Source organism: Cyprinodon variegatus, unplaced genomic scaffold (genome assembly GCF_000732505.1).
Source record: "Cyprinodon variegatus isolate N-32 unplaced genomic scaffold, C_variegatus-1.0 Scaffold107, whole genome shotgun sequence".
NCBI classification, from domain to species: Eukaryota; Metazoa; Chordata; class Actinopteri; order Cyprinodontiformes; family Cyprinodontidae; genus Cyprinodon; species Cyprinodon variegatus.
In genome coordinates this window covers 915,055-931,760 of record NW_015150560.1, presented here as the reverse complement: position 1 = coordinate 931,760, position 16,706 = coordinate 915,055, and the positions used below count along the sequence as shown (strand labels likewise).

At 40.9% G+C, this 16,706-nt stretch overlaps 1 protein-coding gene across 7 annotated transcripts in view; it reads left to right on the top strand.

The window, feature by feature from the left end:
- The window catches only part of LOC107084710 (kinase D-interacting substrate of 220 kDa-like), a 96,876-nt gene that overhangs the window by 68,283 nt on the left and 11,887 nt on the right, over window positions 1-16,706 (top strand). For 2 of the 7 annotated variants that reach the window (XM_015374654.1, XM_015374653.1), the window contains exons 24-27: window positions 1,337-1,515; window positions 6,584-6,795; window positions 6,970-7,083; window positions 15,236-15,268. In XM_015374654.1, the coding sequence (XP_015230140.1) occupies window positions 1,337-1,515; window positions 6,584-6,795; window positions 6,970-7,083; window positions 15,236-15,268 (538 nt within the window). Of the gene's footprint in view, window positions 1-1,336; window positions 1,516-6,583; window positions 6,796-6,969; window positions 7,084-12,012; window positions 12,073-15,235; window positions 15,269-16,706 lie in introns of all 7 variants that reach the window. The other 5 variants (XM_015374652.1, XM_015374651.1, XM_015374656.1 and 2 more) reach the window with 4 other exon arrangements.

The window sequence follows — 16,706 nt, the reverse complement described above, 5'->3', positions numbered from 1 at the left end:
CATATGCTTCGTTGATCTGATTGGTTTATTTGGCCCGTCTATCACCAACATAGGCCAATCAGCTAACCAGTATTTTCGCCCCTTCCCAAAATTACTTAAACGGAAGGTTTCCAGATGGACATGCGAAGCAGATCCATCTGGCGGAGTCAGGTTAGCCGCCTTCACCCATCCATCTCAATCGCCTCTCTGGGGCGTTTCTCAATATGTGTACTTGTGCGTTCTCATGTGATCGTGTGCTCGAGAAACGTCATCAGCCTCAGCCCTAGTGATGTTCCAATTCACAAGAACAGCAGACCAAGGAACAGACAAAGTTCCCGGATATTGTTCTCGCCCCTCCCTATTTACCCAGCATGCATCAGAGCAGACTTGACTTGACAGACATATATTACTGCTTCCTCCACTGTCAATGCTTTCTTTGATTTGTTAATAAATGTTTTGTTTAGAGGCTTGTGTGATATTTATCTCTGTGGGGATTTTGTCTGCAAATGGAGGGGGGAAAAAAAAGAAAAATGGGCTTTAAGAATTTTTCTTTCTGTCTTTCTTTTGTTTAGAGGGGGTTCTGTACAAATGGAGGAGAGAAGAAAGAAATATGGGCCCGCCCCAAAAATTAGAGATCAGCTTCGACTGTTGTCAAAATAATTGGTGTTGGCAGTAGCCTAAATCATCCTGTATCTGTCCATCTCTTGTTATACAGTCTAGTATTTACCAAGTAATGAGCCAATCATCATTCCACAAAGATTAAAATGATTTCATGTTTTATACTCAGAAGTTTGTCTGTTTAAGCCTCTAACTACCAGTTTGTGCATTAACTGTTTAAGGGGAGGACATTTTTGAGGCCTTTAAGGCTGGAAATACAGCAGTTTTAAAACATTGGTGTTTACTTACGCCTGTGATAAACATGTTGTTAAAACCGCAGCAGCGCATCATGACCAGCTTCCGTCTGCTGCTTGCTAAATTACCCTGATTGTCATCTTCTCAGGTTTCCTCCTCTGCTCAGAGGAGATAACATCCCTCACTCTATCTGTCCCCAAACATCCCCCCCTTTTACTATCTTGCCTTCTCTAAATCCGGTTATCTCTCTGCTCTCATGATGATGATGATGATGATGACCGTTGGCATATCTTTTTAATCTTAACAGCACGGCTTGCTATTTCCCCTTTTCTCCCCCACATCAGTACGTAGCACTTTTTGTCATCTGCTATGAACGTAAAAGTCACACATTTAGAGGAAATTCAGTGTTTTCTTAATCTGAAATTGATGGTAAATAAAGTTTAATGTGTGCTTCAGAGGATAATCTTTGGAGTAAATCGTTTAATTTCTTTGTTGTTGTTTGAAGAATCTCCAAAAACATCCCCACCACCAAGGATGTGGAGCCGCTGCTGGAAATCGATGGAGACATCCGCAGCTTTGAGGTCTTCCTCTCCTCCAGGACGCCCGTTCTCGTGGCCAGAGATGTGGAGATGTTTCTACCCTGCACCGTCAACCTTGACCCCAAACTCAGGGAGATCATAGCAGGTTTGTAAACACTCGTCTCTGAGCTTTCTGGCCTCTCCTGACGCCGTTTACAAAGACATCTGAGTAGCATCTAATTGAATGAATCAGTCAAACTCCAACCTTTGATTCGGTCAAATTATTACTTCATGGGGAAATAAATAAAGCTGTTTTTAACTTAAACAGCAGTGTCTCATCAGTTTACTGGTTTATACCCAACTAGTAGAGATGCCTCTCTGCAGCCACCATTGGGTGAAAGGCCAGGTGTTCATGGACAGATGACCAACCATAATCACAGGGCCACACAGACACATCCTGGAATTAGAAAATAGATGCAGTTCAGATCTAACTGACCAAAAACAGGAAGCATTTAGTTCACTTTATTGTCAGTAATGAAAAAAGCAGCTTATTTATGTACAAGTTTGGTGTAAAACCAAATGTTTTTTAGCTTTTACTTTAGGGCTGGGCGATATAGAAAAAAAGCTTATCGATAAAAAAAAAAAAATGCATATTGATCGATATCGATAATTATTGAAAAGATTTGAAACCATATTTTATGCGCAGCTCTGCCTGGACTTTTTATGATATTGCTAAATGATTTAATTTTAATAAAGAACACAAACACAGACTTCGAATTAAATCTTTATTTAACCAACTTTTTTAACCATAACAGAATTGTTTTAAAGAAAAATAACTTAAGAGACCTGATTAGTTATTAAATACTGACAAAGAATAAACTAAAGTGACCAGAAAAGTGACCAAATTAAATATAACAAATAAATAAATAGAATACCCTATTTGGGTGGGAATAGTACACCACCAGCTTGTGGTAATTAAAATATTGTAGGACTCTAGACTACCATGTAAACTCCACTCAACAAGAACAAAAACCCAAACAAAAATCAACTCACCCTTTAGCCTAGCATTTCTATGGGGTATTTTTTCTCACCCCTATTCTTCTAGAGGTGCTGCTGGAACCTTGTTATGGTTCAGCTTAGTTCCTGCTTTAACCTGAGTTATTACTTTGAAGTTGCTGGCCCCTCAGCATTTTTCTCTCTATTTCAATTCAATTCAATTCAGTTTATTTATATAGCGCCAATTCACAACACGTCATCTCAAGGCACTTTACAGTTCAACCAGATCATAAAGTCAAATTGATACAAAGTTTTCTATCTACGGAAAACCAGCTGATTGCATTGACTTTGGTCATAAATTGTTTGGGTCATAAATGTTACAAACTCTGCCTTACATTAGAAAACATCTTTGATTTGTTAAAAATTTCTCAGAAAAGAAAAGTTTGATCTGTCTTTTTTGTTCTTTCCACCGCTAATAGCTTAGCATAATTCACAGTTTGCTGTTTGTTTCCTCGTCTCGTTTTCAAACAGTTAAACACCAAGCGGGTGTTTAACTGTTTTTATACCAAAGACTGTGAAAACAGAACAATAAAGTCCTCCATTGTCTCGGCTCAGCTTGTTCCGCCGTTCTTCTCCAGATTTCACAGCTAGTAGTCACTGTGACGTAAAAGAGCATCAGTGCTGGACTCGGAGACACCACTGCTGCTGGGATGCGTAAGCGGCATCTCAGGCCTTACAGGAGCGTCAGCGATGCCCAGTGTGAAGCTGGCGTGGTGAAAACACTGAAATGAAACGGTCCCACCCACACTGACGAACTGGAGGACACAGGTGGACAAGATCTGCAGCTTGACGTAGAGCCAGTAACTCTGTCGGCAATACCCTCATATGTCATCAAATTCTTTTCATTTATTTAGGTTTTAATGCTCTGTTACGAGATTTAATGTGAGGAAAAATCATTAATTATTTTATTATTCTTTTTGCAAACAAAGTGAAAAGTTCTGCTTGCTTTCGTAAGCCTCATTAAAATGAGTCTAAAAACTTTCCTCTAGTTTCCCCCTAATTTGTAGCATAGTTTCAGTACAGAGGCAGCCGCTCTGAAGGTCTCAAAGGTTGGACAGAGAACATTAGTTCTATGGAGCTGCTGGATGAAAATTGATAATCTAGAGTATCTATAATCTGAGACAAGAAGCTAAACATTTATGTTAACTCATTATACTGGACTGGACATATGAAGCAGACTTGTCTTTATCCCATTTTAATGCATTTACTATTTTTATTACCTTCAAAATTAAGAAAAAAAAATGATTTATTATTATTTCTCATTATAAACAAATTATGTAATTATTGTCATTCCCCATATTTGACAAGGAGAGTTAAAATAAAAAGCAATTCAATTCAGTGTATTTACTATTTACAGTTTATTTACAGCCAAGAGGGTAAATCTGGATGAGCCACTGAGATCCGAGATGCTTTGGAAGAATCTGTGCAGCCATTAGTTGTGCACCAACATTGTCTTTATGGAAGAATAATAATAAGAAAGCTGTTGTTAAAAGAAAACAATATGAAGTCCAGTTTGCTGATAGTCAGAAGTCCTGATGGGGACCCAGCAAACATGTGGAAGAAGCTGCTTTGGTCAGAACGTCTGACACTGCACATCACTCTGAACACACCATCACCACTGTTAGATATGGTGGTGGCAGCATCATGCTCTGGGGCTTCTTCTCTTCGGCAGACATAGGGAGGATGGTCAGAGCTGATGGAGCCAAATTCAGGAAGGAAACCTGTTGGAGTCAGCAAAAGAAAGGAGACTGAGGCGGGGGTTCAAATTCCAGCCTCAACGTGAAGCCAGAGCTACAGTGGAACTCTAAAAAAACCAAGCTGTTCATGTGTTAGAACGGCCCAGTCAAAGTCCAGATGCAAACCCAATCAGAATCTAAAAACTGCTTTTCACAAACCTTCTCCATCTAATCTGACTGAGCTTGAGAGGTAGAGATCAACCATGACAGACTTGCAAAAGGTCAGTGTGGTACCAGTACGAACTCAGGAGGCTGAATACTTTTGATGCCTTTGTGTTGAAAGGAAATCATCTATAATTATCTTTCTACTTCAGCTGTAAAACACTCTGTTTTGCTCTTTTGTATTAGATTCCAATAAAATCTATTTATGTCTGTGGAAAAAGTTGAATGATTTGTCTACAGCGCCGGCACAGTGCTGTTTAGGTAGGTGTTTCCTGGTGGGAACCTTCTAACGTAGATATTCTCTGCTGCACAGACAGCAGAACTCATTAGATTTACTCAGACATGCATGAATCAGATAGAATACCACTCTGCCTGATTTTCATGAAATAACTTAGAGCCTTAGAGCAGTTTAAAGGTCAAAAAAGTTGATTTAGCAGGATATAGGCCCTTTAACAAAAAGTCCTCCTGTCAGCCATTTAGGTAGATCAGGATAAGTGGTATGAAAAGACTCCACATAAGCTTAAACGCTCCATATTCTAGGTTTAGCATAGTGGTGGAAGTGTCGTGCTGTGGGGATCCTTTGTTTTCAGTAGAGATTGGGAAAGCTGGTCAGACATAGTGGGGAGGATGGATTGATTTAATTCCCTGAAGAATTAGGGTGGAGGTTCACCTCCTAGAATATGGAGTGAATTCTGTTCCATTATTATTGCACCAAAGAAGACATTTTATGAAATTTGAAAAATGGGCAATCAAGAAATGAAACTTTAAATAGCATCTCAAAATGTTTTGAGAACTTTGCAGTTCTCTATTTTTCATAATCTATTTTTCCAAAACACTGTTTGTGGGCTTATATTTTAAAATTCTCTTTTTTATCGTTTTACAGGTTTAATATTTTCTCTTTCTTTTCAAATTTCTGGTTTTTGGCTAGAGCCGTAAAGATTTTATTCTTTAGAATTTCCATTTTCAAATCCCATTTTCTTCACTTCTGTGAAGTGAAGAGAATGTGATTGGTAAAATGCAGTTTAAAAAGAATGCATTTTGTAAAACTTACCCTCAAGAACACACAAAAAAAGATTATCTGAAATAAAACACAAACATGATTTTAAAAAGTTAAGTGGACAACAAAATCTGAGAGTAACATCAACGTCAAACTGTCTCAAATTCGTTTTTTGATTGATGTTTTCCAAAGTTAACTTTCTAGATTGCATTTTATTTTTCAATTTACAGTGTTTTTTGTTTCTTATTACAACAATAATGGAGTAAAATTCACCCCATACCAGCAGGACAACCACCCTGAGCTTTCAAAAAGATGAATTAGAATGTCCTAGTCAAAGTTCAGACCTAAATCAAGCATCAATAGATGTAGGAAGAGACAAACCCAGATAATTTTAGCTGCAGTATTGAAATATTTAAAAAACCTTCATAGTTTTCCTTCCACCTCCCACTTTTGCCACAATTTAATAAAAAATCTGACCAAATGTTTAGGGAGAGTGAAAACTTCTGGTTGGCTCCAAATGCGTGTAAAGGTGTGCATTTCCACCTCCTCAGTGAGAGGAAGCGGAGCAGCCCTGCAGGCCCAGTCAGCCCCCAGCGAGCGGTTGGTGGTTGATGCCCAGTGTCCTGTGGTCAGCCAGTGGGCAGCGCTGTCAGCGATACCCGCCCCTGAGCCTGACTCACATCATAAGGGCCCCATTGTGTTCACAGGCGGGATTGGGTCTCACTCGGCGCGTCATTCAGCTGCCACTTGTATGACTACGAGACATTCTGGTGCCTGCGCACACAGAGCCGCTCTGTTCCGTCTTTGTGCTCCTTCGCTTTCGTTTGGGAGGTTTTACCCGAGCCTGTTTACGTGTCGATGCGCTCCGCTTTGTGTGATTGGATGGTGAGGAGCAGCAGGTTATGTATGTGAATCACCTCTTGGTTGTCAGATAATCCAGGAGGACAGAAAATCAGAACATCTGTGCAGAAAAAACAAAAAAACAAAACCACTCAGGAATGAAAGCTGGAATAAAAGCCCATTTTGGACATGCAGGACACCGGATACATGCTTGAAATTCCCAGCAGGACTTTGAGCATCCAAGAAGTTTCCTCTTGCATGCATCTGATGTTTGATAAGTGTTTCTGCTCTGTTTTAACTCCCCCTCTGGAGATCATAGAATAAACCCGAATGATTGAAGCGTGGGTGGATCTGAAGGGTCTTTATAGTCATCGCCAAGACGCCATCTCTGATAAACTCTCCTCTGTGTTCTGGTTTGTCCCCCCCCCCTCGCCCTCTCTTAGACGTGCGTGCGGCCAGGGATCAGATGCATTTAGGAGGGGTGACCTATCCCACGCTGCCCCTGCAGGAGGCAGCGCCCCGTCCCCAGTCCGGGTACGGCCAGCTCTCCGCCGCCTGCTCCCCAAGCGGCTCCTTCGCCGGGTCCCTGCCGCCGCAGCCCCACAGCTCCTACTTCAGCGGGATGACGGGCCCCCAGCACCCGTTCTACAACCGGGTGAGACGCAGCGCTCCTCCATCAGCCGTCTATAAAACCAGTCACTCCAAAACAATTCCCACATTTTCTGTCTTGTCTGCATGACCCCCCCCCCTATGATTTTATGATTTCTGTTGGCCTCCTCTTGTCTCCCCAAACGAATGTGCATAATTTCCCTTCTTTCTCCCCCCGTAGCCATATTTCCCCCATCATGTGTACCACCTGCCACGACATTACCCTCACCATGTTCCCTCATCCTCGCGTCCTTCCATTAAACAGCCCAGCCCACCTCAGGACACCAGCGGACTAGTAAGTAAAGAAGAAACACCAGAATCTGCTCACGTTTCCTTTGATCACAGCAGCAGATGTTCTCTATGCTGAAGTATTTCTTCTTCATCCTGGTCCGTGGTGTCGCTCTGCTGCATGAACAAACCAAAGAAGCCTTACCTTCCCTTTCTTTTCAACTCTTCCTCGTGTCTCACCTTTTATCATTTTTCTTTCAGTGCCTTGATTTCCTCCTTTTTTAAATCTGATTTGCTTTTTTCCCCTGATGTTGATGTTAATATTTTCTTGTTGCTGATGCTTCTATGCTTATGTATTCACACCCCGGGACCTTTTTCATCTTTATTCACATTCCAGCTCCAAACTTGAAGGTATTTTATTGGAATTTGATGTGTGAAACAAAAAAAAGTGGATTATTGTGAAGTAAAGAAACAAAAACATTTTTACATATAAAATTCAATGAAGGCAAGTTTATTTATTGATGTGACACATTTAAAAAACAATTAAAATTGCTGTACATGAAGAAACATGATATAAAAACAGAGAAAAGTATATTGCAATAGCCTAGAGGTAATTAAATAATCATTGAAAAAGAACAATTAAAGACAATAAAACGAATATTAAAATGAAAGAAAGTTGGATTACAAATTTAAACTGATGTTTAGACAAAGGCCACTCTAAATAAGCATTTAATCTCTATTTCAAAGCAACACAGTGTAATCTTTAGCCACTAGGGGCGCTACACCTGAAACAGCCAGGGTTAAAACCCCTGAAACTCCTGGAAACACAACAAAACGCAGCAAAGTCACTTTAGCCGCTTTAGATTAATTCATACATCAGCGAACCAGAAACATGTCTGATCAGGTCAGGGTCAGATCTCATTGCTTGGCTAACAACAACTGTTAGCTTAGCTTTGGTGTTTAAAAGGGTCATAGAATGCAAAACTGCGATTCCATTGTCATAGATGAATAACGATATTTCAGCGTGTGAAATGGACGTACAGAGAAGTTTCATCATCAACACCACTTCATGGCAGAACCAAATAAGGCAAGGTTTTGGTTCTGGTATGAAGTGTCGACTGCTGGGCCGCTGATTGGACCGGACCTCAGCAGAGAGCCATGAGCCGCCCGTCCTCAGCCGGAGGAGGTGGGCTGAAAGGGTCGGGTTCGGTCGCTACTTTCCCGCGGGCTCCAACCCCGGAGCTCACGACTCGGTTCTTCTGCACTGTAGTCGACCAAAATCCCAGACGATTTTGAAATTCCCCCCGGACATTTTTTCAGGTGTGAAAAGTAGGACATGTCCTGGAAAAAGAGGACGTCTGGTCCCCCTACCATATCAACAATTTGATGTTTCAGTGAGTGAGGGCTTGTTGCTATGATGCATCTTTGCTGAGCAGCTTCGCTCGTTGTAAACCAACCAATCAGAGCACAGCTCATCTAAATATTCATGATCATACCATAAAAGGAAGAAAAAACCTGTGGTTTCATTCTAGGGCTTTTAACCAGGCTGCATTAGGGCTCATAGAACAGCTAATATGACATTTTCAGCCCAACCAATGTTACACACCCTATTAGAGACCTGAAGTACCAGATACCCTATAGACTCATTGTATCACCCCTTTAAAGGAAGCTCAGACTGCTGTTAAGTGGCGCTCTGGGTCACATGACTTATATAGAGATGGATTCACATGAAATCATTCATAATAAATACTGATACAGCAGTTTTAGTTAAAGCGCACCCACATAAACTATTCTCCACCTGCATTCTGATTGTTATATGTGTGCAGCTTTAATATGATGAGGACCCGTATATGTCATGCTCTCTTTCTGGGCTGCTGGTTTGCTTTTTAAGTCCAGTAGCATCTCTCCTACTCAACTGTAGACCAGTCTCTGTGCGCTCATGTCAGCTTTTGTCACTTTGAGGGTGGAACCAAACTGATAAAGTAAACTGCCTGTGATGGCTACTTTTTAGCTTCTAGATAATCCCTTTAAGAGTTGAATTCTGACAGCCATGTTTGTCATCATCTTTATAAACCTAATGCTGGACATGATTGGAAAAAACTGATCGTAAATGTAAAAGTTTTTGTTAGTTCTATAAACTAGAGTTCAGTAAGGCTAACTAGTTAGCTTAGCTTAACTGTTTCATAGGAACAATTTTGAAGCCAAATTAGCATTGCTACTGCTCTCACAACAAATTCATAACTATGCTAAACTAAGTTATTTAATGGTGAATTTACTAGACCAGTTATAGAATAGAATAGAATAGAAAATCCCTCTATTGTTCCATAATGGGGAAATTCTGGTGTTTACAGCAGGAAAAAGATTATAGAAAAAATGGTCACACAAATAGGAAAATGCAAAAGAATAACAAAATAGTAAAGAGTTAAAAGATAAACAAATAAAATATGCACTGTAAAGTGTTTTAACAATATAAAACTGCACTTGGAGAATAAATAACCAATATACAGCTATGAACATTTTATTTTATGGATATTTGAAAATAGCAGCAACATCAGAGATGTACTAAATGACAAGTGCATGTTATTTAACTGTCTAAGATAGGAACTGCAAAATCAGTATGAATGTAACAACTTATTGAAGTTGATGGGAACAGTGGTGGTTCTAGAGTCTTCCAGCTGCTGAGAGGAAGGATCTGTGATAACGCTCCCTGGTGCATTTAAGGTGCAGCAGTCTGTCACTGAAGGAGCTGTCCATTTCAGCACCAGCTTCATGCATGGGGTGGGAGACATTATTCGACACAGATGTTCATTTAATTATGATCCTTTTGTTTCCCACCTCTTGCACTGAGTCCAGTTTAACTCTTTAAGAGAAAAGCTATTAGCCTGTAGATGCTTTGCTAACGTTACTAGCTGCAACCAGGAAGAAATCGATCCGACCCTCACAAGTTACACAGGCAAGTTTAGAAGATCCGCCCAGACAGCTTTGATACGCATCAAGTGTTGAATATTGAGCTGAAAATCATTTACTGCATCTCAATATTATAGTAATACTGGGGTCAAAGGTTACACAGTGTTGCTTTATAACAACTTAACATTTTAGCACTTTATTAGCTTTGCGGGAGTTTATTTTACTAAACTAAAAACTTTGGGTTTGGGTTTTTGGAGTGTTGGCCTAGCGGTTAGAGCAGTGCTCTTATTCTCTGAGAAGTTTGCAAGTACCCGGTTCGATTCCCACAGCCGGCACTCTAAGTCCCCACACTGCTCCCTTGGTGCCGCACAGTGGCAGCCCAAGGATGCCCAAACTAATGGGTTAAATGCAAAATTTAATTTCACTAGTGTGAGATCAATAAAGTTCAGTTATTATAATTATTAGTTTTTATTCTTGGTGAAGTAAGTCCAGCTGAGGCAGAATGTATGCTAACCATCTATGAACAGTGGTTTTCAAACTCAACGAGGAATTTCTGCTAGATTTAGATCTAGACTTTGACTAGGCTGATCTCTCCCATTAATATGGTTCTATCTAAACCCATCTGTATGTTCAGGGTGGGTTTTCTGCCGCACACCTGCAGCCTCCAACAAAGTTTCCTTTGCAGCTCCTCCAGAGTCACCCTTTGGCTCCTTTCCTGATCAACACTTTCTTTTCCAGCCTGTTGGTTTAGGTGGACCTCCATGTCTTGGTGGATCTGCAGTCGATCCATCCTCTCTCCATGCTCAGATGAGGATTGAACTGAGCTGTTGGAGATGTTCAAACCTGCTTTAATCCCCTCTGATCTTCCTCTGTCTGCTGGTTCCCTCTGTCTTTATGATGCATGTTGTTCCTGAATGTTGTCTAAAGCAGGCATCCCCAAACTTGGTCCTCAAGGCCCGCTGTCCTGCAGGGTTTAGAGGTGTCCTTGCTCCAGCACAGCTGATTTTAATTGAAAGCTGATTAACAGGCTTTTGGTCTACTGCAATCATTATAACTAGCTGTGCTGAAGCAGAGAAACCTCTAAAACCTGCAGGACAGCGGGCCTCGAGGACCGAGTTTGGGAATGCCTGGTCTAAAGTATTCAGTGAATTTTGTTCTACTATTGTTACAAGTAAAGAACATGTTTTGTAAATTCAAATTTGGAAAAAAAAAAAAAAAACAATCTAGAAATGTAATCTTTGAAATACTTGATAAACAAAATTCTTTAAAGAAACTTTGCTGTTTTCTCAGATTAAAAAAAAAGTTTAAATTGTTTTTAATATTCCATTATTCTAAATGTTATTTTGTTAAGGGAAGTCTACCCCCAGAAATGAAGAGAATGTGATCTGTAAAAAGCAGTTTAAAAATAATGAAATTTGTAAAATTCAATCTGAAAAAGAAAAAATATAAAATATTTAAAAATAAATTTAAAACAGTCTGTAAGATTTCTTTAAAAAAATATACAAATTGTAAAAATAAAATAGTAAAAAGAAAATAAAATAAAAAGTCAGAGAACAATCAAGTTGCTTTCAAGACCTATTTTATATTAAAACATAAAAAAGAGATTTTTTTTTATTTATATGTAAAAACCGTTTTCTTTTCTTGCACCAGCAATGGAACATAATTCACTCCATACTCTAAATCTCAGACACCAAACATCTGCAGCTATAATAGTAAAGATAGATGTAAAACAGACTCTGTTGACTTTTTTATTGCTATTTAGGGGGTTGTAGGGGTTTCTGAGTGAAGTCGAATGAAAAAAAAAATAACTTTTGAGATTTTTATTTCTTAAAATAGAAAACATTTATTTTAACATTTATGATAAATTTTTTTTTTGTCTCCTAAAATCTTAATTAATTCAGGAACAAAATGTGAGGAAGTGTGAGGGTGTGAATACTTTAGCCAGACTATGTAGACTCCTTTCTTACAGGCTAAAACCCAAAATAGATAGAAGGTCAAAGGTCATCTGATAAACTGTACGGTGGAGAATTCAGCCGTCATTAATCCTCCTTCTCATGCAGCCTTTGTTTCCGTTCTGCACCCATGTCAGGATGTTATTGCAGAGGATGCCAGGGAGGGCCTCCCCTCAAGCCCCTGTGACCCGGCTATGGTAACCCCACTAACAGGAGATGCATTAGCATCCGCAGTCTGCACCTTCCCTCAGTACTGTGCAGTCAGAGTAACCCAGCATTATCTGCCTGGTGACCTGAAAATGCATGAATGCTTGGCAGAAAACATGCAAGGCATAAGATCACATAAAGAAAAATGTTCAACTTTTAGTGATTAATGCAAGTTTCCAATCAGTCACAGACTTATGAGTTAATGGTTTATTTCCAATATGCCATCTGGTTCATATTGCGAACATCTAAACATTTGAGAAATCAGAGAAATATGACAAGTAGTTACTCTGTGATGTCAGTCAGTGTCCACTCTGCTAAAACAGAATGAAGTTCCTGTTGTGTTGTTTTCACTGTTCGAGGAAAATGATAATCTTTATCTTGAAATCTGACCTTTTCGTGTCCAAATGTGCGTGTTGGTGCACCCGGGAAGAATCGTCTTTTAGTGGCATTGAGAAAAGCTCACTGACGTGCGTCTAGACGGGTCGAACGACTTGCTAAGCGACCCTCGTCAACATCGCCTCGAGTCTGATCGGCATGCTCTGGGAAAACCAGAGCCAGTTTGACCCATTAAATTACGTGACACCATTAAACCCAACGTACGGACGTCAACACATCACACCAGTCGCTTCTGCTCAAACAAGCAGAAACAACTCTGTTTACATTTGATAAACATGGAGCGGAGTCAGAGAGATAATGGAGCGAAACAATAAAGCACATTGACTACGCTCTGGAATCCTTACATGTTGCTCTCCATTGTTTACTTCCCTGATTTCTGTCACACTGGTGACATAAACGCTAACCCAGCATGATGATGTCACCAGACGCGCAGCTGCCAGTGAGGGGTTAGACCTGCGTTTTTTGCCAGTGAGAAGGGAGCCAAATGGTGATTGTAAGCTAATTGACCCATATTTGAAACACCCGGTTTAACGCTCTATTTTCATTTATTTAAAGTTCAAATCATTCTGGCTTAAACGTATATTTAAATTTATTATTATCTTCCCAAAATTTAGAAAATTTCTATTTAAAAAAAAAAACAAGTCTTAAAATCAGTTTTTTTTCCCGTTATTTTATGCAGGTTAGTTCTACGTCAGCCTGTACACCTAAATTCGGCCAATCATTTATCAACTGTCATCTGTCAATCAAATTTTTTCGGTCATAGCATCTTGATTCATATGTCGCAGCTAATATACGCAACGGTTGAAATCAGAAACCAGAATCATTTCCTTTCCCATTGAGTTGCGTCCCAGTGTTCACGGGGATGGACGTCTGTGTCTTCAGCAGGCGTAGAGCTAACAGAACTGGCAGCGTTGCGAGGCAAGGGCTCAAACATGTACGGCTGGAAGCCTTCTACACCAAACCAAGCTTCTGCCGCCCTGGCGTCCTCTTCCACAACATCTTCGTCCCCGCTTTCCTCCTCTAAATAAAAAATGGATGACGGAGGAGACTCATCCACGACCTCCGACACTAAACTCTCCTCCTCTTGCATGTTTCCTCTGTCCATAGCGTTCCTTGACAGCGTCGTTTCTAAGTCACCAATTTAGTGCTACTTGGTCCCAATGGAATTTCCCATTGGGAACCTGCTAGCACTAAGTTGCTAACTGGTTAGCAAGATGCTTCAGAGAAACCGGCCACAACCAAACATGCTTGCGAACCTTCCGCCACAACAATCCCACCCCCCTTGATAAACGACCAATCACATTTGATTTCACTCGTGTAAATTTGTGCACCACTCAGGAGAATTTCGATCTGTAACTGTTGGAACAGCCGCTTACCTACGAATTTAAAGTTCTGGAGAGGTTTGCCGTACAATCGCAGCACTTTCCATCTACACATAGCCAGCTTCTTTAGCGATGGCCTCTAGTTGAGGGTTTGACCCTCTGCTCTGCAGGTGTGAACTTCGTCTTCTATGAAATTGTTCAACGTTTTTAAAAAGATGTTTTAATGTAATTAAAGCAATACCCCATCATCACCAAAATGAACAGAAGTAAATGTTTGAACTGTACCAATAGATGGGAGATGTTGTCTGGCTGTGTGTGTCTGCCTGCCTGCAGACTGCATGCGGTGTGACCTCCTAACATCCTGATCAGACTGAACGTTTCTATAGGAACCTACGACCTTCTTGCTCAAAAGCAATTTAAGAAAAAAAAACTGATGCAGAGAGAAGTGAACCTCTGCGTCTCCAGAACAGAGCAGCTTCTGTTCGAACAGTTTAATGATAAGACTACTCAGGAGACTTGTGCTTATCAGAGCTCAGCCAGCAGGCAGTGAGAGGAGCTGCGTGAGCGATGGAAGCCTAGATTAGTCCACAACGTTTTAGTTTCCTCTTATCTGTCAGGAGTTTGGGGGTTTGTACGTATTTAAATCCTGCTCTTTATGCTGCTCGTATCTCCCCCTCCTTTTTCCCTTTAATGTCAGATTCGACGCATCCGTCCCTTTCCTTAAAGTTCATGCTTGGTCATATTGTGCAGCGCCAACGTGTGCCGTTTCTGTACGTCGGTGAGCGGCTCTTTGGATTGTAAGCGGGAGTGTAATTACCGAGCTGATGTCTGTGTGAGTACGGTTCCCCGTGGCTGTCGGGATTATCATCAGAGCGACTGTTGGGGCTGGCAGCACACACACACACACACACACAGGCGTACTGTACGCTGACAATGAGCTCAGCTCTGGTGGAGCTTATCTCCATACCAAGATGCTTCCTCCCTCACAGAGCTCTGTTTCCTCTTCCCCATCCTCCTGCCCAGCCCTGAGCTCGGCCCAGCTGTAATTACACCCTTATCACTCTCACACTCCGGCAGGGTTCACACATGTATTCACGCTTTCTGTCTGAATCTTCCCTGAATTGGAACTTCTGCTTTTGTCGAGTAAAAAGGTGGCTCTTTTCTGTCTGCAAAGATTAGGGGCTGCAGCAGAAACAGAATCGTCTTACTGTAATAGTTCAACATCTACGTTTGTGCCGCCGATGCCGGTGGCTGCTTTAAGGAAGTCGTCTCACGCGCCTCTGTGAGACGGATACACGTCCACTCTGTCCTCTGTCTGTTTGTCTACGTGTTCATTTCTGCCCTTCAGCTTTGTTTGCAGGTACGGCCTCGGCCGTGAGGCGCACCGAGTCCCTATCTGTGGTTCTGACTGTTTGCTTCTTATCTTCTAATCAAGCATTTAAAATCGCTGCCTTGCAAACTGAAGCAGGTACATGTTTGGTTTCTGCGCCTCTTTTAAATTCACCCTCCGTTATCCACCCATCTTTCACGCTAACACTGCTACCAACCTGCATGCTGTAGGACAAACACTTCTACACAACTCATTAGATTCACCAACATTCAGTTTGGTTTTACTGAATTATTAATCCCTCTTCGGTTTTTTTTTTATTATTTGTCACGTCACAAATTGAATGTATCTTAGTGGGATTTCATGTGATCGACCAACAGAAGGTAGAGCATCATTAAGTGGAAGTAAAACAATGCTTAGTTTTCATCCTATGAAGTAAAACCCAAACAGCGTCATGTGCATCTGTATTCCCTTATGTCTAATCCAGCCCTACCAGTCGCTCTAAGAATCCATCTGTGTGAAGCTTAATCTCAGTTTAACTCTAGCTAATCTGTCAAAGCCTCAGGTGCAGCTCAAGGGTCCGTAACTTGGAAATAAGATGCTGTTGCCGGGACAACTGTTAGTTCTGATTGCTCAAATCTTACAATTAACGAAGAGTGGTTGATTAAAGAAAAAACAATGTTGTAATGTGGTTTTATGGAAGGAATTTTGTTCCATTATTGCTGCAAAGACCACTTTTTATGCAAAGTTTGAAAAAAACGTTTGATCAAAAAGAAAAAGTCTTTGGATTTGGAAAGGTTGCAGAGCTCTGGCCTAGTCAAAGCACAGACCTTTGTTACAGAGCCTGAATAGGTAGATGTTTTCAGACATTCTTCATCCATCTGGTCTGGCTGGTTTAAGTTTTTCTTTCAAAAATTATCCAAAGTTTGAGTCTGTTTAACACTTTTAGTAGAAATACATTTCAGCACCATGCACTGTTTACCTTCCACTTTACTACTATGTTCTACTTTTATATCTCATAAAACCCATCAAATATGATAAGGTTGAATATTATCAAATGCTCTGTAGTTTCATTCTAGTAAAACTAGAATAACATCAACATTGTTCCAGAAGGCTGGCTCCTTCCAGTGTGTACAGTTTTGTATGGGATGATTCTCATTTTGTCTAACATCCAATCAGAGTCCAGCTAAACCCTGATCTGCTGTCCCCCACAGCCAGAGACAAAGCCTGGGAGCTTAGTCTGAAGCTGGGTCTTAATGATGCTAATAGAGCAAGATGGAGACATGAGGAAGGGAAGAGAGGGACTAGGAAGGACGGAAAGGAACTGGGAAGGAAGGAAGGAACAGGGAAGGAAGGAACTAGGAAGGAAGGAAGGAAGGAACTAGGAAGGAAGGAAGGAAGGAAGGAACCAGGAAGGAAGGAAGGAACTAGGAAGGAAGGAAATAACTAGGAAGGAAGGAAGGAAGGAACTAGGAAGGAAGGAAGGAAGGAACTAGGAAGGAAGGAAGGAACTAGGAAGGAAGGAAGGAAGGAACTAGGAAGGAAGGAAGGAAGGAACTAGGAAGGAAGGAAGGAACTA